The following is a 27613-nucleotide window of genomic DNA, read 5'->3' on the forward strand; positions in this document are numbered from 1 at the left end:
TGGCTAGGGACATCGACACCGGAGTTCATCGAGACGACCTGCTATCGGCCATGTCAGATATTAATCTTATGGTAGACCACCTATCTGAGGCTACCTTTTACCAAACCAAGCTGGCTTCTAGGGCAATGGCGCTTTCCACCGCAGCCAGATGCCCATTATGGCTCAAACCATGGAGAGCCGATAATGCCTCCAAATTTAATTTGTGCGCCCTCCCCTTCGAGCCTGGAAGGCTATTCGGTAGGGAATTAGACCGAATTATGGAAGGCCTCGCGGATTCCAAGGGGAAGAACCTTCCTCAACCCTCCAACAGTGGAAGACCTTCCTTTCGGGGCTGCGGATTTTCCAGAAGGGGTTCTCGAGGCCAGAGACGCTCCGGCCCCCAGGCCAGAGGGAGAGGTCGTGGCGCCTCCCGTGACCAGCAGAAGCGCTCATCCTTCTGACTATCCGACCTCCCTTCCCCGCGCCCCCGCAGCTGTAGGCGGCCGGCTTTCCTATCATTCGGCCGCCTGGATTCTTCATATTCAGGACCCCTGGGTCTTGCAACTGATCCAGGAAGGTTACAGAATAAGTTTCATCTCTCACCCTGCAGAGAAGTTTATAACAACTCGCCCTTTTCAGGGCACCAAACAACTTCATCTAGAGAAGTCCGTTCAGGAGTACGTGGACAAAGCCGCGCTGGAACCGGTTCCTCTCGCAGAACGCGGCCAAGGCGTCTACTCTCCGGTCTTCTTAGTTCCCAAGTCGTCAGGCGGATGATCATCGATCTCAGGTACCTGAATCAGTTCATCCACAAGGTACGGTTCCGGATGGAAACCATCAGATCGGTACTCCCCTTCCTGCAGCCCGGAGATCACTTCGTCACCCTGGACCTAAGGGACGCATACCTCCACGTACCTATTTTTCCAGCCCACAGAAAATTCCTAAGGATTGCTGTGTACTTAAACGGAAGGTTGTCTCATTTCCAGTTTACGGCTCTCCCATTCGGCATATCCTCGGCCCCCCACACCTTCACAAAGGTAGTGGCTCCGGTCGCGGCCGCCCTGCGCCTCCAAGGGATCTTTATAGTTCCGTATCTAGACGACTGGCTCCTAAAAGCCCGGTCAAAGGAGGTTCTCGCCACACAACTAGAGACCACAGTGGCTTTACTAAACGAGCAGGGCTGGCTAGTAAACTGGCAGAAGTCAGTAGTGGTTCCATCAACCCGGATCCAGTTCCTGGGATTCATCTTGGACTCTCTCAGTATGACGATCTCCCTGCCCTCTCCTCGCAAGGAGAAGATTGGTCGAGCGGCTCATCACCTATCCATTACCCGGAAGGTTACTATCAGGACGGCCATGAAGGTCCTAGGTCTCATGTCCGCCACCATCGAGGCAGTCCCCTGGGCCCTGTGGCACATGTGCCCCTTACAAAGCGAGATCTTGAGAGTCTGGAACCACAGTCCTTCAGGACTTCAGAAGCCTATCCAGTTATCCATCAGTACCCGTCGATCACTGGCTTGGTGGTCTCATCTCCAAGACGGGAAGTCCACGGTCCAGACCTCCTGGACCCTGTTGACTACAGATGCCTCCCTCACAGGATGGGGAGCGCATCTAGGGGAGACCCCAGTACAAGGTACATGGAATCGTCTGGAGAAAACGCGCTCGTCCAATTGGCGTGAGCTTACGGCAGTTCACCGTGCACTTCTGGCGTTTGCACATCACCTGCAGGGACAAGCGGTGAAGATAAGGATGGACAACTTAACAGCAGTTCACTATATCAACAAACAAGGGGGAACCAGATCCCCCTCTCTCCTGCAGGTGACCAACCTAATATTTTCCTGGGCAGAAAGGAATCTGTCCCAGTTGTCGGCTGTTCACATCCGAGGTCGCTTGAACATCCTTGCGGACCAGCTCAGCAGAGGCCTGGTGACGTCAGGCGAATGGTCCCTGGATCCAGAAATCTTTCACCATCTTACCAAGATGTGGGGTCTCCCCGAGGTGGATCTGATGGCCACCCAGTACAACGCCAAAGTAGAAAGGTTTTGCTCCCTGTACCAGGAGGACAACCCTTTGGCGTTGGATGCCCTGTCAATACCTTGGAGGTTCAAACTGGCATACGTTTTTCCTCCCATTCCGATGATTCCGAAGGTATTGGCGAAACTCAGGCAGGACCAGACCTCGGCAATAGTGATCATGCCGTTCTGGCCAAAGAGGGCATGGTTTACCCACCTCATTCTGATGAGTCGAGGGATCTACTGGAGGCTTCCATCAGTCCACAACCTGGTAACTCTAAACAGACAGCTCTGCCAGGACCTGGACAGGTTCAACCTCACTGCCTGGAGGTTAACCGCGCCGTATGTGGAGATAGAGGATTGTCCCAGGGAGCGCTAAGGACACTAGCCCATTCAAGAGCGGAATCTACTAACTGGAGCTATCAGAGGATCGCCCGAATATTCCGAGGCTGGTGTGAGGAGAACCAGCGCAATTCCGACAGAAATTCAATTGTGGAGTTCCTACAAGACGGCCTAGAGAGAGGGCTATCACCAGCCACCCTGAAGGTTCAAGTTTCAGCGCTGTCCGCTCTCCTGGAGACTCGGCTATCACAAGATCCTCTAATTAAGCAGTTCCTAAGAGGGGCCGCCAGGCTCCGACCCCAGGTACAACCTCCAGTCCCTCGGTGGGATCTGGCTGCAGTTCTACAGGGGCTTTGTGCTCCTCCCTTCGAACCTTTATCTGAGGTGGATTGGAAGTACCTGTCATACAAGGTTACCTTTCTGTTGGCAATAACCTCCGCCAAAAGAGTTGGAGAACTACAGGCCTTAGCGGCCTCTGAACCCTTTATAACCTTTTTCTCAGACAGGGTACAGCTGAGGTTTGTTCCAGGATTCTTGCCAAAGGTACCTTCTCTTCAGAATAGCAACCAGGTAATTTCTTTACCGGTCTTCTTTCCCTCCCCCACTTCTGAGTGGGAGGAGAAGATGCACAAGCTGGACTTGGTCAGAGCACTGCGGTTCTACCTGGACCGTACAGCCTCCTTCCGGAGATCAGAAAATCTGCTGATCAATGTGTTTGGCCACAATAGAGGTGTCAAAGCATCGAAGGTGACTCTGTCAAAATGGATCAAGGAGGCCATCACCTGCTCCCTGCGTGCTCAAGACCTTCCGGTACCTGAGTTTGTCCGTGCCCACGCCACCAGAGCGGTGGCAACGTCCTGATGATAATCTGTTTTCCCTTAGCCCAAACAGCAGCACAAGGCTCCCTCCCAGATCCTTGTCATGGTATATATTGTATTTGTATTTGTATACTTTGATACTAACACGGGGGGAAGGAGGTCTTGCGGCCTCTTATAGGGGGTTAAAGCTGTTAGTTAATTAAAAGTTCCACCTGTCCTAACAGCTCACAGGGGCAGAAATACCCCAGTTGTGCTGCTGTTTGGGCATCAGATGTAGCAGGGCCGAGTGTGCATCAGATGTGTAGTTGAGTAGAACTGGCTCAGCACTGCTAAGTCTCTGCATTCGCATAGGAATGCATTGGCCAGCCTTCGGCCAATCAACGCTGGCTCTGCCGGAGGAGGCGGAGTCTAAGGTCGGACCTGAATGGAGACTGGTGTGGAGCGATCTTAGACTCCGCCTCCTCCAGCAGAGCCAGCGCTGATTGGTCAAGTTCCGTACTCTGGCCAATCAGCGCTGTCCAATGCATTCCTATTGGAAAAAGTTTATGTCACAAAAATCACAATTACACACCCGATAGAGCCCCAAAAAGTTATTTTTAATAACATTCCTACCTAAATAAAGGTTATCCCTAGCTATCCCTGCCTGTACAGCTATCCCTGTCTCATAGTCACAAAGTTCACATTCTCATATGACCCGGATTTGAAATCCACTATTCGTCTAAAATGGAGGTCACCTGATTTCGGCAGCCAATGACTTTTTCCGATTTTTTTCGATGCCTCCAGTGTTGTAGTTCCTGTCCCACCTCCCCTGCACGGTTATTGGTGCAAAAAAAGCGCCAGGGAAGGTGGGAGGGGAATCACATTTTTTTGGAGTTTGCCACATGATGTTTGATTCGAATCGAACACATCGAACAGCCTGATATCCGATCGAACATGTGTTCGATAGAACACTGTTCGCTCATCTCTAGTGCTTAGTAATGTTTCTTTAGCTTAAAATTTAGGTTTCTGTCTATAAAATTGGGGAGTAAAGAAGGTTTCCAGGTATTTTCCCACTTTCATAGAGGTTGTATTGAGTGTGGAAAGTGTGTAGTTGATAGGTTGCGATGGTGGGGTACAACTGTGACTTGAGCTTGTTAGATGCCCCCAGGCATACTTCTCCTACTGTCCCAGTTGCATTCCAGAGGTGTCATCAACATTTGCTGAGGTGTCATAGTGGACTTGGTGACCCTCCTGAGTCGAATAGTGGTTTCCCCTGAAACAATCGTGTTTTTTTTTTTTCCCATAGACTATAATGAGTTTCGATAATCGTTCGAATAGTCTAATATTGAGGGCCTATTGGAAACAAATATTGAATATTTTACTGTTCGCTCATCTCTAATGGCTAACACATGGACCAAGTTTCATGGGTGAAACAGTCTTGTGTTGCTAGTCTAAGGTTAAGTTCACACAGGGATTTTTGGCCCAGAACCTGAGGTGGACGCCTCCTCAGATTCCGGACCAAAATATGGGTAGCTGCGACTGGATGTCAATTGGGAAGGGGGGGGGGGGGGGGGAATGTCTTCAGACAGATGTGGCGGGGCGAATCCGCCTGAAAGAATAAACATAACGCTTTTTTCTGGGAGCCGGAACAAACCGCTCCCATTGATTTCAATGGCAGCTGTCTTTTTGGTCAGGATTTTGTAGCGGATATGGCCTCACAATCCTGACCAAAATATCCTGTGTGAACTTACCCTTACTGTGGATGTAAAATTTGCTCTTCAGGCCAATTGCTGCTGGATATTTTTTTTCTGCAGCATGTAGATGTGATATGGTACAATCTCATCCACTTTACAGTTAATGTCAGTATCACCCCATTTTTGAACAAGCACATTTCAGCCCCCAATATTAAAATTCATAGAAAAAATTGACATGTACTGTACAAAAGTTTAGAGGCAGGTGTGGAGAAATGCAGCAAAGTAAGAAGATTTTCAAAAATAGTGTTAGTTTATTATGTGAATTAACAAAAAGAATGTAAAGCAGGGGTCCTCAAACTTTTTAAACAGAGGGCCGGAGGCAGAGCAGATCACAAGGACATCGGGAGCAGTGCCCTACAATAGAGAAAGTGAAGTGTGCTCCATGGCCTGGCCCGAGCTCCCCAGGAGCTTCATTATAAATGCACGCCTGCCGGCGTTGTCGGCAGGGCCAGACAGAAGTGCTTGGCGGGCCCTGCCGGCGTTGTCGGCAGGGCCAGACAGAAGTGCTTGGCGGGCCGCAGTTTGAGGACCTCTGATGTAAAGTTACATGACTATTTAGTGTGATCACCCTTTGTTTTCAAATCATCAATTCTACTAGATACGCTTGCACACACTTTTTGAAGAAACTTGGCAGGAAGCTTGTTCCAAACATCTCATAGTGCTAAAGACAGATCTTGGGGGCTAGCTCCAACTCTGTCTTTTCATGCAATCCTAGATAAACTGGATAATAAGTTCAGGATGCTGAGACCAGGGTTCCGTGAGGGACACACTTGCAGGGTTGCTCCTCCAAATATTGATTTAGACCTATTTGGTTTGTCCCGTTTAGGCCGGGTTCACACGGAGTATTCTAGCTCGTCATTTGGTACGTAGACGCCGCGGGAGGATTTGCGGGCCTTATACGCTCCCATTGTTTTCAATGGGAGCCGGTACCGTACACGCGGCGCTATTTTGCTGCTGTGATTTTGCATTTTGTAAGGTACCGGCTCCCATTGAAAACAATGGGAGCGTATACGGCCCGCAAATCCTCCCGCAGCGTCTACGTACCAAATGACGAGCCAGAATACTCCGTGTGAACCCGGCCTTAGATTTGACAGTTGCCAAAATTTGCTTTCAAAATGCTCCCCCCCTCTCTACCCCAGCCTACGACTTTCACACAGTAAAAAGATTAAAATGGAGTTGTCCCATCTCAAGTAGCCCATTTATACTGGTAGCTTATGTAAATTGAAGCCTTTTCCTAAATACATTGCTTTAGAAATTCTGCTTTGTTTGCCTGGTATGTTGAATTTATTCCTTCCATTGGTTCCACAGCGTTGCTATAACCATGGCCCTGGGTGATAGGACAAGTGATGTCACTTACTCAGTGCCGACAGGGCAATCCTTCAGATAATTGCACTTTGCTGATAGAGAACACTCTGCTTTATGTAAACACACATAACAGGGAGTCCAATCTGTAATAGAAACTACAGATTACCTGACCTGCAGAAGTGTTTGTCCCATTCAGCAGGAGGGTGGGGGAGGGAGCATACAGCCTGGATGAAATGGGAGAACCCCTTTAAAATGTACACCACATGGTCTATTTGTACCTGGATAATCTCTTCACCAGGTAGATTAGAGGTTATTGCAAAACTGCAGCAACTCTGCAAATGTATAGGAAGCAAAGCAAACCTTTCTGATGTATAAACATAGCAATGGCCAGTTTTGATATCTATACACCTTATCAACCACTATAAGGTAAATATATATATATATATATATATATATATATATATATCTCCCAGTCTCTCCATGTGTATGTGCATATATTGGGGTGGGGTGACAAAAAGACATCCTGCACAGTGTGTCACTAGAGTTAAAGATGGCCCTGTTCCAGTTATGTTACATAACTAGAAGATGGCACCTGCCATTGGCAGTATCCAAGCATATTTTAGTTAACAAAACTTATGGAATCTCCTAAACTAATAGTGAAAAAGTATGTGCTGTAATGCAACAGGGCAGAGGAAGCACAAACCTTTAACCATTGTAACAAAGATAGCACACTGCTTTATACCATATATCATAGCTATAGTACTTACAAGGAAAAGTGTTACCACGAAATGATAGATTTTTTTTAAAAAAAAAATCTAACAAACAAAAAAACACAAAACTCACAATCATGATAAAAAAAAAAAAAAAAAAAAAAAAATTCTTAACTTTCCATGTTATCCAGTTTAAAAAAAAAAAAAAAAAATCCAAAAGACCTTGTAATTCAAACTGTTGCCACTGAACTTACAATAGTTAGATTGTCTCCTGGAAATGGACCACAGACACAATGGTCCAGAGAAGACCCTTGACTTCCATAGAAGTTGTCATCTATGGAGTTTTCTGGCCATTCTCAGTGATCTCTACAGAGATCATTGCACAGAGAGATAGGCTGAGAATTCCTGTCTTGTGACGGGTGATTTCTGTGTCTTGTCTACACATATACAGTATAGACCAAAAGTTTGGACACACCTTCTCATTCAAAGAGTTTTCTGTATTTTTATGACTATGAAAATTGTAGATCCACACTGAAGGCATCAAAACTATGAATTAACACATGTGGAATTATATACTTAACAAAAAAGTGTGAAACTACTGAAAATATGTCTTATATTCTCGGCTCTTCAAGGTAGCCACCTTTTGCTTAGATTACTGCTTTGCACACTCTTGGCATTCTCTTGATGAGCTTCAAGAGGTAGTCACCGGAAATGATTTCACTTCACAGGTGTGCCCTGTCAGGTTTAATAAGTGGGATTTCTTGCATTACAAATGGGGTTGGGACCATCAGCTGTGTTGTGCAGAAGTCAGGTGGATACACAGCTGATAGTCCTACTGAATAGACTGTTAGAATTTGTATTATGGCAAGAAAAAAAAAAAAGCAGCTAAATAAAGAAAAATGAGTGGCCATCATTACTTTAAGAAATGAAGGTCAGTCAGTCCAAAAAATTGGGAAAACTTTGAAAGTGTCCCCAAGTGCAGTTGCAAAAACCATCAAGCGCTACAAAGAAACTGTCTCACACGAGGACAGCCCCAGGAAAGGAAGACCAAGAGTCACGTCTGCTGCGGAGGATAAGTTCATCCGAGTCACCAGCCTCAGAAATAAAAAGGTAAAAGCTCAATGCTACACAGAGTTCTAGCAACAGACACATCTCTACAACAACTGTTAAGAGGAGACTTTGTGCAGCAGGTCTTCATGGTAAAATAGCTGCTAGAAAACCACTGCTAAGGGCAGGCAACAAGCAGAAGAGACTAAATGTGCTAAAGAACACAAGGAATGGACATGAGACCAGTGGAAATCTGTGCTTTGGTCTGACGAGTCCAAATTTGAGATCTTTGGTTCCAACTACCGTGTCTTTGTGCAACGCGGAAAAAGGTGAATGGATGGACTCTACATGCCTGGTTCCCACCGTGAAGCATGGAGGAGGAGGTGTGATGGTGTGGGGGTGCTTTTCCGGTGACACTGTTGGGGATTTATTAAAAATTGAAGGCATACTGAACCAGCATGGCTACCACAGCATCTTGCAGCGGCATGCTATTCCATCTGGTTTGCGTTTAGTTGGACCATCATTTATTTTTCAACAGGACAATGACCCCAAACACACCTCCAGGCTGTGCAAGGGTTATTTGACCAAGGAGGAGAGTGATGGGGTCCTACGCCAGATGACCTGGCCTCCACAGTCACCAGACCTGAACCCAATCGAGATGGTTTGAGGTGAGCTGGACCACAGAGTGAAGGCAAAAGGGCCAACAAGTGCTAAGCATCTCTGGGAACTCCTTCAAGACTGTAAGAAGACCATTTCAGGTGACTACCTCTTGAAGCTCATCAAGAGAATGCCAAGAGTGTGCAAAGCAGTAATCAAAGCAAATGGTGACTACTTTAAAGAACCTAGAATATAAGACATATTTTCAGTTGTTTCACAGTTTTTTGTTAAGTATTAATTCATAGTTTTGATGCCTTCAGTGTGAATCTACAATTTTCATAGTCATGAAAATACAGAAAACTCTTTGAATGAGAAGGCGTGTCCAAACTTTTGGTCTATACTGTATGTTACTGTTACTTTGATAAATTTGTTAGTATGCACAATAACCAAGTATTATACATAATAACGAATAAAGGTGGTTAATTTAGTATGTACTTAATTTATCATTTTAACCGGTTATTTTACATATAAACCAAACCCTCTTGGCTGAAGTGATAAATATTTAGGAACTCTTTATTTCACAAGCACTGATGAAAATTCCAGAGTGTTTCTCAGGTGTTTTCTCCTACTGGTTTTAGATTTTGACACTTGCACTCTCTCAAGTAAGTTCTGTTACCCTGCTTTACTTCTCATCCCACAACTTTCCTTCTAATTCTGAAACGCATTAAATAAACTTTCATTAAAAGAGCCTCCATTGTGTTAAAACGACCTGTAACCATATCTAGATAATACAAGGTACCAGCACTCAGTCGACATTGACAAGTGTGACATTTATCATACTAACCGGAGTGTGCTGTATATTATTCATAACATTAATATGAAAAATTCTTTACAATATAAAATATTTATTACATTAACCACCTTGATTGGTTATTATGTATGATACCCGGTTATTGTGCATACTGCCCACATTTATCAAAGTAACATATACAAGATCACTATTGTGCTGACATGCAAGGTGGCTTCTGCAATGAATTCTCCTTCAGAAAACCTCAGCATATTATTTGGCTGAGTGGCCAGCGTCAGAACAGTAGGAATTTTCTTTAAAAAAAAAAAAAAAAAAATTCCATGCTACCAATTTATTTGAACCAAAAATTCTAGCTATACATTCCCTTTAATTATACAATCTTAAAATTTAAAATAGCAATGCACTGTGTGAAAATACAAATTTTTATTTAAAAACATGTACTTTATTGTGTAAAAAAAATGATTACAATAGTTTACACTAGTTGGTACTGCAACACAATGTTTTCTATGCTGGCTCATTGTAGAGCCAGTAAGCTTGTGTGTCTTTAGGGATACATTTATAAAAACTGGCAGAAGGAGATTTATTTCAATTGACTAAATATTTTAAGATGGGCTTGGTGAAAGGTCATAAACTCCCACCATCACTTATTAGATGACTGTCAAGAAAAGGAGTATCCATCTGTCTTTGGTCGTTTCTCTTCGGCCTAAAATGAAAGGTTTACATTAAAGATATTTCTATAATACAAGAAAACAATATTAGTTCCCAAATTCATTTATTTTTGCCTCAGTAGCTATATGGGATTAGGCTTCCATTGACCTCAATGGGAGCTGTGCAGTAGTAAAGTACCCAGTGACTAGAAAGGGCATGAAGCCAACTTCTTCCTGTCCTATGTAGTGTCAGAAGCTGCCCTATACTACTGCTCAGTGCATGGCCTGCCCCACCAATTAGACATTTATGGTCTAATCAAAAGGATAAGGTCATAAAATACATATTTTGGACAACCCTTTAACACCTTAACAGTTAATTTCTGAAGGGTTATTACAATCTTAATGAGTCACTTTGTTGTAGGTTTTTACAATCAAGCAAATATACTTGAAAAAGAGCAAGCGGTGAGGAGCTAGGGAAAGCAGTAACCCTTACTTCTCTGGCACAGCACAGAGCAGACCAACATGGTAAAAAAATATGAATATAAGGAAAAGGGGGGGGGGGGGGGGAATCAACCCCCTTACACAAAGTGAGGAGGTAGAAACACATCTACTCCTTGCACTTACACTGATGAACTAACACCAGACATTGAAATGGCAAATGCTATTACAGTTTTTGAAGAGTCTTGTTTGATGCAATTAATAGGGGGGGGGGGGGTGTAAGCAGGTAACATTTAATAACACCCAACAATTTCCCATTGATTAACGATCTCATTTGTATCACAGGTTGCTACCTCTGGCTGCAGAGGCTGTACAATGAAAAATAACAGGACTTAAAAGGGGTATTGCCATCTACATAATTTTTTAATTTGTAGATGATTAAAAGTTTAATATTTTTGCAAATGTAAGTAATTAAAAATTCTGCAGAGTTTTAAAGATTTTCTCTAACTTTCTTAGTGGTGTGTCTGTTATCTTGATCGGTTGTCATGGATACGACCACCAATGCATAAACTTTCTAAGGTCAGAAAATCAGCCATGATGTCCTTATTGTGGCCGGGATATCTTCTGATACAGATATTGTACTTGGGTTATCAGGCCGGGACACTAAGAAAATCATGGCTGGGTTACTGACAAGTCCCAGACCATAGAAAGTTTCTGCATTAGTGGTCATATCCATGGCAACCGATCAAGCTAAAAGACTGTCAGAAAGTTAGCTAAAATCTTTAAAACTCTGCAGAATTTTTAATTACTTATATTTGCAAAAATGTTTAACTTTTAATTATCTACAAATATAGATATGATTATTTACATGGGAATACCCCTTTAAAAATTTTGCATGGTTAAAATACAAGCATTACTGCTGGGTTTGGGGGCAGCTTATTCTCCTTTAAACAAAAAAAAAATAAAAAAAATGCATAACTGACTTAGAGGACCTTTCACCAACTCCACGTCTGAATCTTTTAACAGGTGCTATACCACCAATTCCAGTGTAGTTGGAATTTTGTCATAAACCTCACCATTCCTATACAGTATTCATTTCAGTACCCACTATTAGGCTCTATACCATCAGGTTGGCAGTTCCGGGCTGGAGCAGATAGACAAAAAAAAATAAAAATAAATAATAATAGAGCGTTCATGGGAAAAGGTTCTCTAAGTCAGGGGTCCCCAACCATCAGACCGCATGACCAGGCCGCTGTTTTGTTTTTTTTCTTGACAGTCCGCGGGGAGGGGCAGCAGGCTGGCCTCATTAGCTCCCGACACCGTACATTATGTGGGGCGCAGTGGGTTGGTTCAGCGATCTGGCCACAGTGTCATTGTTCCTGGTGGGGACCTGGTCTACAGCGCTATATACAGAGGTTCTGCCAGCACCCCCGGTCTACAGCGCTGTTTGGTGTGTAGCGTTGCTAAGCACTGCTGTACACTGAGAAAATTCTGCAAGAGTAACAGCACTGTACATTGAGACTCAGACAGGAGCAGGGACAAGAAAGGCATGTGTCCAACCCTCTTTCTTCCTGCTAGCTTTATGTTCTGCGAAATGGAGGGAGAGGAGCTCTGGATGCTAGTGGGCAGCTAGATATAATATCAGCTGTCCCACCCATTGTTCCTACTCATTCTGAACCTATGCTGAGTTCAGTCACATTCACATTTTAAGTGTCCTAATTAAATGATAAGTATGCATTAAAATCCAAACCCCCTCAATAACCCCACAAGCATATGACCAAAGCCCCACCCATGGAAAAATAGTCTTGCTTGAAGCCAGTCCTTGAATAAGTTTGGGAACCACTGCTCTAAGTGGTATGCGTTACATTAACAGGCACAGCCACAAAGTCTTGGAAAACTCGTAATGCAGCATTACTCACACAAAAAAATAAATAAATAATAATAAATAATAATAAATAATAATAAATAATAATAAATAATAATAAATAATAATAATATAATAATAATAATAATAATAATAATGTCATTACCTTCCCATATTCTCAACCTCTTCAATTGTTTCTGGTAAGGGCATACCCATTGTCTCAGGCAACAATACTACTAGGCCACCACAAACAAGGCCAAGAACTCCTGAGGGCAATAAAAATGTATTATGTTACTATATGTAACCACTGCAGAGTTTATTTTAGAATATCTGCTTTTCATCAACAAGGCATATTTAGAAAGTTTTGTTAAGTTATCTGTTGTACTACACTTCGTAAATCCTTTTCTGCAAAGCTAAGTAAGTTTGGCAGTTTCTTAAATCCTGGCCACCTATGTAAACCTTCATATGGTAGTACACTTTTCTAGAGGTTAGAGCCACCTGAAGGTCCAAATCTCAGGTTACGCTTTTAAAACTTTAATAAAATACTTTTCTCTCTCTTTTTTTGGGGATAGAGAGTGCAGTCTGTTCAGTTTTTGTTGGTATCAAACACTCATTTTTCTTCTGGAGGGTGGGGAATACTCCTGATCAGTGCCACTGTGGAGGTAGGGAAGGGGTGTGTGGGGGGAGAGGGGAGTATTTCAAAGCTTTAAAAAAAGTTTACCATATATTCTGAGAAATTCCCAGTGCATACATTATACCAGTGAATGCCATGGGATGACAAAAATGGAAACCCCAATGGATATTGTGAAGGTACTCTTAAAGAACCCTTAAGGACTAACCCTAAAGAGCCCTGTAGGACTTCACACAGTTGCATTGCAATATAAAAAAAAAAGTTGATAGTCTTCAGTAGTCGATACCTTTTTTTAATGGCTAACTTATAATGATGACAGATTATAAGCTTTCGAGGCTCTCGGCCTCCTCCTCATCATAAGAGTAAGGCTCCGTTCCCACGGAGTAACACGCCGCTCATTCTGACGCAAACACGTGTCTGAGTGAGGCGCTTCAAAATAAATCCCATTGACTTCAATGGGTACTGGCTTACGTGCGCTTCAAATTGAAATTAATGGGTTACACAGCCTCCCATTGATGTCATGTTTAACGCGCGTAAGCCAGCACTCATTGAAGTCAATGGGATCTGTTTTGAAGCGCCTCACTCTGACACGTTTACGTGTCAGAATGAGCGGCGTGTTACTCCGTGGGAACGGAGCCTTAAGATGCTCCTAGTGTATTAAGGGGCTCCTGCTTTTTAAATAAGGTGCATTTCCCACTCTCCTTTGGCAAACAGGAGCTGGCATAGAGTTGCAATATAATTAATGCAAGGACATCTGCTGAGCAGGAAGAGGTTCACAGTTTATAATTTCTGACCAGTATGCCCACCTTTCAGAAAAGTGTCATGGGGACAACTCAAAAAGTCATGTGGTCTACATGAAAGACTGTGTACCAAAACAGGAGACGTTTTATCAATCTTTACCAACACTTTTTGAAGTAATAAATTGACAGAATGACAGTGACATGCAGTACAGCAATGATAGTACAAACACTGGAACAATGTGTAACTCTTACCAAATATGATGAGGGGAAGTTCCACCCATAGTTCTGCTAATCGGAAAAGTAAAAATGGGGCAATAATCCCTCCTAGGTCACACATGCCTGAGCACAAGGATACACCAAAGTTTCTGTAACATTAAAAAGACACTTAAATCAGTTACTTTAGAAATTCAGATAAACAATGGAATACCAAGATTATAAGAGTGAAACAAAAATCTTCTGTCATGTTGGTTTACCTTTGTAGTGGAAGGTAAAGTCCTGCATGCACAACTCGCATATTTGCATAGTGTAAATGGGAATGAACACAATCAGTCTGACCGTTCTCTGCAACAGTTTAATGTCTGTTGCTGTCATCCTGAAGACAGCAACGAACATTTACAACGGAAGTGTGAACGTTCCCTTACAAAACAACTAAGGGCTCGTTTACATCTGCGCCCGTACTCCGTTCTGCAGGTTTCCGTTTCCTGCACAAAACAGGGACTGAAGACAGAAATATGACAATGTTTCAAGCCCATTCATTTGAATGGGCTTGAAAAGTGTCCGGCTGTGTTCGCCGGTGAGCGTTTTATGCGCTCCGTGGTGAAACAGTTTTTTTTAAACCGGACACAGTGTCGTACATGCAGTACTCTGTGTGATTAAAAAAAAAAATAAAAAAATAAAAAAAAACAAACAGACAAGTCCAAAGCAGAAAGATTGTGAGGATGTGGAAACTTTGTGGGTGTATTTGCATAAGGATGGGACTAGTGATAAAATACTTTTTGGTATAATCTATAGACCCCTCCCAACATAATCGAGGAGTTAGAGGGTCAGTTGTATAAAGAAACTGAGTGAGTGGCACAGGCGGGTATAGTGGTCTCGATGTGAGATTTTTAACTACCCAGATACTGACTGGGATCATGGTACTGCATAGTCTGCAAAAATGAGGAAATCCATCAGCTTGTTGCGTAGAGAAGATGGTCTTCTGGATCTGATCATCTCTAATGAAACGGAACTTGTGTGATAGTGACAATAACCTAATCAGATTCCACTCATATTTTATTTTATTTATTTTTTAAAAAAACAATTTTAAAAAGTTAAATATCAAGGATAATGCCTGCATTTCTGTATAGCTGTTTGACAATAGCGACTCTCAGTCCATATCCTGATGTTAAGTGGGAGACAGTGACATCTACATTGAGCAAGTATATAGCAAAATGTATACCCATGGGGAACAAGTATAAAAAGTCTTAAAATTAAACCCCCACCATGGCTTACAACTCTGGTCAACAAATAAGAGGCATTTAAAAGCAAAATCGGAATGTAAAAGGGATATAAAAATTGGTCACTTGTAATTTTTTTTTTTTTTTGGTGGTCATTACATGAGCGTCAGCTACTTGATACAGTTGACAGACCTACAACTATGTGGGCAAATTTGAACCTAGCATAAAAGGAGTCTTGTTTGTCAGTCTCTTATTACATAATTAGTAACAATATCACAGTTTAGTGCAATAAAAAAAATCTGCCCATTAGATACAATTTTTACCATTCCAAAATATCACTCAGCTTAGTAAATACTAAGCAACAACTTAGCTGACTGAAGTCATTTATATCTGGTATTGGCATAGATAAAGAGCTTTTAGCCTGAATCAGGCCGTGATATCACTGCCTGGCTCCTAGTAAGATCTGGTTGCAGGATTCTTTTATCTCGCATAGTTAAACACTTTTGACATGATTAAGCAAAAGATACGCGATTTCTATGGAAAACCCAAGCTAGTCAAACTGAAAAATGATTTATTTAAAAATTAAATATTAGTACGTGTGTAAGTTTGTATTGTACAATACTGGATACTGGGGGTGTGGTGGAACGCAATCTCATACAAGCCCTTTAACTTTAAACCCTGTCATTTCCCTTGAAAAGCTGGACATTGGAACCTGGTATAACAGGAGAGAGAAAATTTCAAAGACACAGACATGTCCCTACTAGAGATTGTCGAACCTTTAACTGCTTCCCAACATCGCTGTACTAGTACGGCGGATGCCGGGTGTTTAAACATGGCAGCCGCTTGGGAGCCGGGCGGCTGCCATAGCCGTTGGGCGTCTACTGTTTTATACGCACACCAATCGTGGGCATTAACCCTTCCAGCGCCTCAGTCAAAGCTGACCGAGGTGCCATTTTCCTAGCAGGGCAAGGGCGCCACCATATTCCCGGAGCAAGCTGCGGGTCCTGAATCCCGTTACCATGACAGCGGGGAGTCTTCACAAGGCTTGTCATTCACTGAATTATATTGCAAGCTACTCTATGTAGCCTGCAACAGAAGCCCCAGTATTTATTATAAATGCATATAATAAAAATAAAAAATTCAAATCCCCCCCCCCTTTCCCTAGAATAGATATAAAAGTGCTTAAATACTGTGAAACGCATACATGTTAGGTATCCCTGTCTCCAAAAATCTCCCGCTCTACAAATCTATAAAATATTTTTCCCATATGGTAGACGCCGCAGCAGGAAAAGTCAAAAGTGCCAAACTGCCTTTTTTCACTGTTTTGCCTCTAATAAAATTTTGAATTTTAAAAAAGAAAAAAAAAAAAAAAAAAAAAAAAAAAAAAAGATACAGGTAGTGTCAGAATATGGTGACATTTAGAAAAAAAAAAAAAAAAAAAAAAAAAAACACCACACAACACATTTTTGGCACAGTTTTGGATTTTTGCAAAGGGGTTAAAATGTAAATATTACCAGGTATCCCCAGAATCGTACTGAAACATAGAATACAGATGACATGTCATTTTGGCTGCACAGTGAATGCCGTAAAAACGAACCCCGTAAGAGTCACACAAATGCTCTCTTTCTTCAAATCCATCCCATTCAGAATTTTTGGGTTTTGGGTTCAGATAATTCAGCTTATTTCAAGATAAATTTGTTTCAAGATAAATGTCAACAGAAATGAATCTATTGAATCTTCAGACCTTGGGGTCTGAAGAGATCCCAGAATAAGTGGAGACTTTGCGTGGTATTGCAGCTCAGCTCTATTCATTCATATGGCACAGGAAAGAGGTAGCATTACATGAGCACTATTGTCTTTACAAACAACTGATTGGCAGGCATTCCTGAGAACATCTGCTACATTTTGAAGCATAACACAAAGATCCTGAGCCTTGATGCTAAATCTGTACCACTGTTCTTGTTTATAGTATTATTTTCATATTGGGAAGATGCAACTTATCACACCCCTAAGTCTCCAGGGTATGGATGCAACCACATCCTCTGCAACCCCTCCCCCCCCCCCCCTCACCTTACATCCCTGTTCTCAGGATAAATTTAATATATAGAAGGGGCCACACGGTGGCTCAGTGGTTAGCACTGCAGCCTTGCAGCACTGGAGTCCTTGGTTCGAATCCTGCCAAGGGCAAAAAACCATCTGCAAGGAGTTTGTATGTTCTCCCCGTGTTTGCATGGATTTCCATCCCATATTCCAAAAAGACATACTGATAGGGAAAAATGTGCATTGTGAGCTCTATGTGGGGCTCACAATCTACATTAAAAAAAAAAAAAAAAAAAAAAAAAAATATATAGAGACTAGGGGATTTATTAAGATTGGTTGCATACCCCACTCTATTCAGAAGCATTTTGCACCAGCTGTGGAATTAAGATTCTCCAGCCTCTTAAAGAGGACCTTTCACCACTTTTGGGCACATGCAGTGTTATATACTGCCAGAAAGCCGACAGTTCGCTGAATTCAGCGCACTGTCGGCTTTCCCGATCTGTGCCCGCTGTAAAGAGCTTACGGTGCCGGTACCGTAGTGCTCTATGGTCAGAAGGGCGTTTCTGACCATTAGTCAGAGACGTCCTTCTGCCTCGCGGCGCCTATCGCGCTGTGCTGTGGAGCAGGGAGGAACGCCCCCTCCCTCTGCTCACAGCGCTCGTCCATAGACTAGCATTATCAGGAGAGGGAGGGGGGAGTTCTTCCCCGCTCCACAGCACAGTGCGATAGGCGCCGCGAGGCAGAAGGACGTCTCTGGCTAATGGTCAGAAACGCCCTTCTGACCATAGAGCACTACGGTACCGGCACCGTAAGCTCTTTACAGCGGGCACAGATCGGGAAAGCCGACAGTGTGCTGAATTCAGCGAACTGTCGGCTTTCTGGCAGTATATAACACTGCATGTGCCCAAAAGTGGTGAAAGGTCCTCTTTAATTCACAAGCCCAAATTGAGCCCTATGCCAGTCAGGAACTGGTGTAGACTTCAGGCATGACTCCTGACAGTTTTCTGGCTAGAGTGGTTGTTGGGCCAAGGCATCCCTAATATTGCCCACTTTTATGAAAGTGGTATGCAAGGTGGAGAAAGATCAAAGTGGCGCTTTGACACAAAAAGAGGGTCATGCACCAAAGGGCAGGTCACTTTTTTCCTGCGAGCGGGGAAAAAAATCCTGACCGAAAAACTCCCGTGTGAACTTAGCCTAAAAGGAATGCACAGCAGAATTCAGAATTTCAATTACACTGCAAAAATTCTTGCAAGTGAACATACCCTAAAAGTGATAGTGTTTTTTTCTTTGGTATTAAATGATATTTATGCAAATCTTAAAATCTACATGTATATTACCTCAGTTGTGTTGGATATAGTTCCGTATTTATAAAATATACCATTTCAAATGCCATGGTGATCCCCAGTCTTCCTATAGTGGCAAGGGTTATTTTTAGCCACAACACATCTGAAAATAAAATGTTAAATTAAAAAATAAAAAAAAACACCCAAAACTTACAATACATGGATCAACATTCATCTATTTACTTAAGAAACATGAGCTCACTACACTTTCAGCTGCTTTTTTTATCAATATTTAAATGGGAATTCTAATTACATATTCATGGAATTACTCTATTATAACCAAACACAAAAAAAGTCTTACACGTACACCTAGATCTGACAGTAGCACAGCTAAATAGGATATAGACATTTATCCAATTCATTTTTAGGTTTGCAAACACAATTAATAGTGTATTTGGCAAATCCCACAAACCAGTTCCTCTTAATTACTTAGTAGTACCTGTGGGTATTGCAGCAGCTATTAAGCATGCAACGCCTGCTCCAGCATTACTCAAAGCAAATGGAAGTCTTCTGCCAATGCGATCAATGGATAAAAGAATAAGGATGGCTCCTGGTAATTCTACAACAGCAGAGATAAAAAAGTCTGTATACAGACTCCCAGACACAATCCCTAGCCGCATGACAAGACCTTGGTAGATAATTGCACTGGTAAACCTGCAATGAACCAAAACTTGCATTAGCATCTAAAGCACTAACCTGTCAAACAAAAGAAAAACAATGAGTTATGTTCACACCCATAGCTACAGTACCAGCCCCCTTTTGCTTTGGTGACCGCTTTGTACACACTGACATGCTCAAAATTAGTTTTAATGGGGCAGTCACCTTAAAGATATGCTCAAACAGTGGAAATCAAAGAGGAATTTGAGACAGACATCCACCTCCATTTCCTCTTCAAATTTTTGCTCCTTTGGTATCCTGAGGTGGAAAGCCAAAACTTCTGAAGTTTTTTGGAATAGCTAACTTTCATGTGCAAAAGTAATCATAGACAGTATAATAAAAACAAAAAGCAGTAACTAGAAATGCTCTATACACAATAGAAAAATAAGGCAATTGAATGGCAGCACAAAAGAGAAAAAAAACTGCACTTACCTAGGCAGTAGTGAACCAAGCCTCTCTGCTGCCTGAGGTGGACGATCAAAAGATCCGGGGTGGGGGAATGGGGGTTGTTCAACTTTTGATCGTCTGCCTCAGACAGCGGGGGAGGGTTGGGCCTGTATGGTAATGCGTCAGACGTCACGTCGTCTGGGATATTACCATATAGGCCAAAGCGTGTGCTAGCAGTAACATGTTATTACTACTAGCACAGGCTTCGGGCCTAAATGGTACTGCCAGCACAGGCTTTGGCCTATATGGTAATATCTCAGACCATGTGATGTCTGGGATATTACCAGATAGGCCCAAAGCCTGCTAGGATTAACATCGGATCCCAGAGAGGTAAGCAACATTGTTTATTATGTTCCCTCACCTCCCCTGGGGCTCTGATTATTATACTCAGGGGTCTGAAAAGACCCCCCCCCCCCCACCGAGTATAATAACGGTAGTGGGATTGCGGTCTGGTCCCAGGCCTATTCACTACCACCCTCCGCAGCCTATAGTACAAGGGGAAGCAGGGGGCAGGTATTTATTTTTGAATATATATATATATATATATATATATATATATATATATATATATATATATATATAAATCTGCCAGGACCTGGGGATCTCCCATTCAGGAGGTGCTTAAGCATCTGTTCAATCTTGTCTGCAGCTATAGGTTTGTTAAAGATTGCAGGAGCAGCCAGAGTAAGGACGGATAAAATGAGAGGACTTCACAAAGTCGGAAGGATTTGTCCCTCTATAAGAAAGTGGAACAGCCCTTGTGTAGTGAATGTGCCTGTTTATGAAAGAACAAACTTATTTACAGAAACTGACATTTTGTCGTTTGACCACAAGACAAAGGGAAAGGGCTGTATGCCCCTGGAGTAGTGACGTGGAGACCCTGTTTGGGGGAGGTGGGGTCAGAAGCAGGAGAGCGTGTGTGCAGCAGCCATTTTGGACAGTGTGTGCTTTGATCTGAAGTAGATGGATGGCTGTCGTGACATCCTTGTGTAGGGGAGGATCCTTAAGGGACCAGAGCTACAGCAAGGTGGAGCTGAATTGGAGACTTTCAGTGTTTATCCAGGCACCATCCTGAAGGAGAAGATCCAGAGACTTGGCTAAGTGGTGACACGGTCAGTGAGACTGCATGCTTTCTGGACGAGTCCCTCATCCAACTGCTCCAAATAAGGGTTAAAAAGGTACCCAACAGAAGTAACTGTGCACGCACCACAGAGCAAGTTTGGCTCCCAATTGTTTGGAACGGAATAAGAGCCTGTACTGTAGTTAGATAATTAGGCATAACCAGCATCACAGGCTGCACTACTGGTGAATTATCTACCTGTCCGGTAGCAAGGACTAAGACTCAGAAGTCCACTTCTGAGAGATATAACTGTAGAATCCTCTAATGGAGTCTGGGAGCAACATCCAGGTTAACTTCACACTGTTTTTCTTGCAAGCCAACCAACTATTATATTTACTTGGTTGTACGTTGCTTTGGGGGGGGGGGGGGAATAGGGGTATTGTGATAAGATTGTGACAGAAGCATCGGTGGTATAACACCAAAGCTTACACTCACTGAATTGTTTGTGTATTAGGGTGATAAAAGGTAACAGGCGGCTGTATAAGTGCAGCCTGCAGATAGGTAAAAGCTTAGAGTATATTGAAGGCCACATTAGTGGGCACTGTACTAGCGCTGTACAATACCAGGGCTTCAGCTTCCGGGCTGAGTAATGTAAATATCTGGGCGTGTTCTTTTGGGTAAAGGGGGTTACTAAACTAAGTAAAAAAAATCTTGGCTTTGCTAAATTAAGTTGGACTCACTTCCTTTGTTCATGACTTCGCTGTATCCTGGGGAACCCACCCCAATACACGGCTTACACCTCTCAGTCAGAAGGAGGGGTAGTATAGCTTATAGTTGCAGGTCTTCTACTTATTACTATCTAAGGGAGCCTTCACACGGAATAAACGCGTGTGTATTTTTGCAAAATACGCCTGTAAAATGTCATTGAAGTCAATGGGAGTCTTATTTTTACACGTGTATTTTGCAAAAATACATGCGCGTTTACTCAGTGTGAAGGCTCCCTAACTGTCTGAAGAATGGTTAATGAACCAGAGCTCATACAGATTACCTAATTAGACTTCTAAAAAGGGCTGAGAGGCCATGTTAAACCCTACATCAATAATTACAGATGCAGGTATGAGATTCAAAACAGCAGGAAGTGAGGTCGTGGGAGCCCAATAAAGGGGCGACAGAACAAAACTGCTCCAAAGATGCAATCCAAATGGCCTCTCAAATCTAGCACATGTAAGGGTGGGTTCACACCTTCGCCCAGTCTCCGCTTTGTGGGTTTCTGTCTTCTGCCGACAGAAGACGGAAACCCAGCAGTCTGTGTCCGTCCATGAGTGTCTTCTGGTCTCCACAGCGAAAGTTGTTTTTTTTTCTTTTAAACTAGATACAAAGTCCTGCATGTCTGACTTTGTGTCTGGTTAAAAAAAAAAAAAAAAAAAAAAAACCAACTTCGGCAAAATAGGACAGTTCCATAGAAACAAGTTAAGAATCACCCATGAAGTGAACCGACGGGACATAGAAGGGAGAATCGTGGGGTGCGACAGGCTCAACACAGGGAGTCTCTGTGTTGGGGACAGGAAAGCCTACATGAAGGGGTGGAGTTGGTAGAGGGTAGGACAGTTTTCTCCACACAGATTAAGGTAAAGAGGGAGACTTCCGGGGTGCACACTGGAGGCTAATTAGCATATGAATAAAAATGGACTCATTCAAAAACTACTGAGGCAATTTATATACAAAAGGTACATGTGGAATAGCCTTTCTAAAGACTATGCAAGTATAGGTTTCGTTAAAAAGGACTTTTCCCAATGATAGAGCCCCTTTAAAGTACTGGCAACATCATGGCAGGATTGTATGATTGTACGTACATACATACATACACACACGCACTATGAGGCCAAGAGCACCATCTTAAATAAAAGGAAAGACTGAAGGTTTAAACACATTCCAGTTCAGTCCCATGTAGTAAAAAATAGAATATTGAAAAAGCGTCTCAGTATTAGAAACCAACAGTGGATCAGAATATAGCCGTATCAGAACCAGAAATTTACATTAAAACTACCTATTCTGGGGTACGTACATACACTATAACGTCACACACACACACACACACACACACACACCTCTATCTGGGTATATAGGTTGAATGTTATGTGTGAGGGCTCTATTTGCGAGGTAAGTTGAAGTTTTTATTGATACTAATTTGTTATATATGACTTTTTACTGACTTTTTTGGGGCTGGTGAAGCAAAGTGGCAAAAATAAGTAAATTTGCACATTGCAATGTATGTTTTTTACAGCGTTCAATGCATGGGATAAATACCATTTTTGGATAGTAGAGCCTTATACCCACATGGGGATACCCAAAATGTTTATATTTTTTTTTTATTTATTTACTTTTTTAAATTAAAAAGATGGGTTTAAACTGGTTTAAGTTTGGTTACTTTATTTTGAATTTTTTTTCCCCCTTCGCTTTTTACCTGTCCCACAACAGAACTTTATCCTGGAATCTCTGTTCCCAAGTGCAATGTACTGCAATACATTGTATTCCAGCACATTGAATCACATTGGCTCACAGGGAGCAGCAGTCAAGAGGGCTTTGCTTGGGGATCTGAGGGGTGGCAAGGGAGTGATCTTACCAACTGGATGCAGTAATTGCTATCGATCACGGCATCTGAGGAGTTAATCCACTGAGGACAGAGTAATTTCCATCTGACGTATAGTGCCAGACCTCGCCTATGCAACAGTCAAGTGCCGAAAGTAATGCCGCAGGCACAGCTCCTGTGCCCTCAGCAATTCAGTGCCCTATTACAGGGCTATAATAGTATGGCGCAAAGTGGAAAGGGGCAAATACAGCTTAAGCTATAAACAAAAAGCATAAAAGTTTGTAAAATGAGTAATTTAATCAGTACATAACAGTAAATATAAATAGAGCTACTGGTTAGTTTGACCCAAAAAAAATCATCTACATATTCAATATCACATTCAAGATGTAGATGAGCCATTAGCTGTTGTGCTCATATTTTAGATACAGTGTGTCAGTGAGGAGTTAATGACAAGGAAGACTCAATTACAACAATGATCCATTAGCCTCAGGCCATGCCTACCAAGCTTTCTGGAGTTGGTACCACACAACTGGGGAACTGCATTTATGGAAGAGAGACTATTTTAGGGAGACTTTCAGAAGCAGATAACAGATTCTTCCTTGGGAGAACCATCAAAAACCTCCACACTAGCCCATTGGTGTCCCAAGCTTTCACCTTTATTAATGACCATTTTTAGTTCATTGTTCAAGCGGCTGACATGCTGAACATACTGTTAAACAACTTGTTTGCACCATTGATTGTGTCCAGAGTCCTCAGTCCTACACCTACAGCATTATGAACACCCATCCTCATCGGATGGTAGAATTTTCCACAGGGCGTGCCCCAGGAGAACCTACTTTGACCATCAGACTCTACAGTGTAATGCCCCCTCTTCATTGTATAAGCCCTGAGGAGTGCAAGAAGAATTGGTAGAGACCTCAATCCAGCCACCATGGATCCAACCGTAACAGGTTACTAACACTCCTATTTTCTCCTCACCCCTTCACTGACTTGCAGCAACTCCATCACAAATTTCAATGGTTTACAGATCAGTAATTTGTTTCTCTATATATACCCCAGACACTAATTGATGCTCAACAAAGAAAAAAAAAAAAAAAAAAAAAAAAAAAAATAAGGGCATATGCACTGGTAAAATTCAGTAGATTTTCCCCCTCTAAAGGGCAAATTAATTGAAAAGTGGTACAGTACGCCAAGATAGCATTCTGGTTAAACTACAGTATTCCAGAATTGCTTGATCCAATAAGGTGTCCATCAAATATACAGACCCCCTGTCCAGGAAACCTCAAATATATCAGGTACATATAAATAGAGTCTAGCTGGAACTATAGTCCTAATCTCCCACTCTAGTATACTAGAGATGAGAGAGTAGTATTCGAACGAATACTATGGTATTTGAAAAACTCCAAAACAAACAGCACAGAAGGTGTTAAAATAAAACTTAACTTTTATTTAAGAGAGCATGAAAAAAAATGGGTACCTTCTGTGCTGAAAATTTCGTTGTTTGTTTTGGACATTATTTGCCCCAGCCGGGGGTGTATTTTTTCGTGCACTCAAGGTATACACTGCCTCTCTTTATTGTTGGTGAGCTGTGGACTGTATGTGTATACACATTTTTTCATTTGAAAAACTCGTACTTGATCGAATACTACTCGCTATTCGCAGTAAAGATTTGATTCAGAGCCAGCGTTGATTGGCCGAATGCTATACAGTGTATAGCATTCGGCCAATCAATGCTGGTTCTGCAGCAGGCTTGTCCTTGCTAGTCGGGAGAGCTGGCAGCTTGCGGTTATACGGGAGCTGACTTTCTCATAGGAATGCATTGACCAGCATTGATTGGCCGAATGCTTTACAGTGTACAGCATTCGGCCAATCCACGCTGGTTCTGCCGGAGGCTCATCTGTGAGGAGGTGGAGTCTAAGATCGGACCACAGCAGTCTCCATTGTGGTCTGATCTTAGACTCCGTCTCGTCACATACGAGCCTCCGGCAGAACCAGTGTTGATTGGCCGAATGCTGTACACTGTATAGCATTCGGCCAATTAACGCTTGTCAACGCATTCCTATGGGAAAAAGCTCCCGAATAACTGCAAGCTGCCAGCTCTCCCGACTAGCAAAGACGAGCCTGCTGCAGAGCCAGCTTTGATTGGCCGAATGCTATACACGGTATAGCATTCGGCCAATCAATGCTGGTTCTGCAGGACGAGTAAGGCCCGATTCACATTAGCGCTTGCCTGCCATCCAGAAGGAGTTTGCAGGAGGACCCCCTGAACAGAATATCAGCGCAACTGCAAGTGCTGTGCAGTTAAAGCGCACGGACCCCATAGACTATAATGGGGTCCATGTGCTTTCCGCACGCTGCCCGCACGAATCATTCGTGCGGGCAGCGCGCTGCAAGCACACGGAACAGTTATAGTCTATGCGGTCCGTGCGCTTTAACTGCACAGCGCTCCTCCTAAACACTCTCCTCCTACTACTCGTGGACTAGGTGACTCTCCTTTAGTCGAATAGTGGTTTCCCCTGAAACAAGCATTTTTCCCCTAGACTATAATGGGATTCAATATTCAATCGAGTAGTCGAATATTGAGGCTCTACTCGAATGTCGAATATTTCACTACTCGCTCATCTCTAATTAAGAGCCAAATCAAAGTAGTGATTAATTCAATTACTTTACCTCAATTATAATTAATAGCAATTTAGGTCACACCCCTTTTAATGTACTAAAATGTTTTATTTGGACCGAAATATGAAATTATACCAGCGACTGCCTTCTTTCCCAATACTCTGCTTGACATCAGGGACCACAGAGGTGAGCGATTATGTTTTATCACGTCTTGTGACCACTGAGGCCCAGACACAGCAGTCCCAGACATCAGAAGACTAGAACAGAAGAGGGAGTCATGCTGGAGCCCAGGGAAGACAACACTGTTTGACCACCTCTTCTGGGCCTTCACTTGTATTCTGCGGTCTCTTACTGTCCAGTTACAGAACTGGTAGGGCTACAGAACGCATAGAATGTTTAATGAACTGAACCTAGCATGAGTGAGTGAACCATGCAGATTTATTCCATTTTAGTAAATACATCGAAAACTTATAATTCATATTGGATTAAGTTGACAGTTTTCACAGGGTTGCAACTGAATTGCAAGGAACTTTGTTGAACACTCCTTAACTATTGGACATCTGACAATTTTGATTAAGTGGATAAGAAAAATTGTGATTCTGCAGAAACACTTAAGGGTTTGTTTTTCCTCTTTGGTTTCAAAAGCATTTAGGCTATTAATCCAAAACTATGGTGGAAACTACACAACAAAAAAACAGTATACCTCTCTGAAGTTTTGAACTCACTCCTGGTCTTGCCTTAAAGAGGGCCTTTTACCACCAACTCCAGTTCTTTGCAGCAAATGGGCACCACTTCAATGATTCCAGAGTCGTTGGAATTTTTCTCTAACTACACTGACTGCATGAGGGGGAAAAAAAAAAAAAAAAAAAAAAGCCTAGTTTTGGTGTCAGATATGCTAATTCAACTCTACTACTGTCAAGTGGGTGGTGTCAGCAAGGGGCTAGTAATGAGCAAGATTCTGCACTCTTCAAACCTGTCCAACCAGAGAGGGACTGTCAGAGACCATAGAATCATGCCCTTGTCTGCTCTAGTTCAAGACCACTCATCTCACAGTCATGTGCACTATTGGCTCACACACCAAAGCTAGACGCACAGATTGCGGAACAGTGGGAGCTAGGAGAACAAACAAACTTTTATGCACTAGAAGCAGCTTTACTCCACTGGGAGTAGTGCCTGTTTAAGGATGCAAAGAACTGGTGCTGAGGAGGTGGTAAAGGTCCTCTCCCCTCACCCTCTATCCCTTGTAGGCAGGGCCCCCCATCCCACTGTGCCAGTTGGTCACTGCTCGTATTATATTTGTTTTGTACATTGTGCATCGTACGTAAACCCTCAAATGTAAAGCACCATGGAATTATTGGTAGTATTGACTAAATAGAGTAGGAAAGAGTTTTAAAGAATATCAGGTCTAAAAGGTTTTTCAAATCAACAAGAGTGCCATTTAGGGGCTTTTAGAAGGAGCAGAAACATACTTGTGTGTCTATATATCAAAGCAGAACAGACAGCAAATGCACAGGGAAGGGATCCGATTTGTATACGGACTGCTGCAGGTGGTCTGAATGTTGTCGCTTGTCATTCACTGCTTTCACTGTTGCCTGTAGGCAAACCTGGCAAATTAGATATGCCCCAATGAGCTTGCAGGCCAATTTGTTCATCTAAAAATACTAACGCTCCATTGTTTGTGGCCACAAAGTTATGCTTATTCTCCTATTAAAAGTCCCTACAATTATGCATTATTGGTTTGGGAGACATTT

General features: G+C 42.6%; 1 protein-coding gene across 2 annotated transcripts in view; it reads right to left on the bottom strand.

Moving 5' to 3' along the window:
• The window catches only part of SLC22A3 (solute carrier family 22 member 3), an 80095-nt gene that overhangs the window by 8944 nt on the left and 43538 nt on the right, over positions 1-27613 (bottom strand). Inside the window, exons 7-11 of one of the 2 annotated variants that reach the window (XM_075267850.1) lie at positions 18929-19143; positions 18484-18592; positions 13923-14035; positions 12466-12565; positions 9835-10053 (exon numbers count right to left, since the gene is read on the bottom strand). In XM_075267850.1, coding sequence (XP_075123951.1) covers positions 9975-10053; positions 12466-12565; positions 13923-14035; positions 18484-18592; positions 18929-19143 — 616 coding nt within the window. In that variant the 3' untranslated portion in view covers positions 9835-9974. Of the gene's footprint in view, positions 1-9834; positions 10054-12465; positions 12566-13922; positions 14036-18483; positions 18593-18928; positions 19144-27613 lie in introns of those variants that run through there. The other variant, XM_075267851.1, reaches the window with a different exon arrangement.

Source organism: Leptodactylus fuscus, chromosome 3, assembly GCF_031893055.1.
Source record: "Leptodactylus fuscus isolate aLepFus1 chromosome 3, aLepFus1.hap2, whole genome shotgun sequence".
Classification (NCBI taxonomy): domain Eukaryota; kingdom Metazoa; phylum Chordata; class Amphibia; order Anura; family Leptodactylidae; genus Leptodactylus; species Leptodactylus fuscus.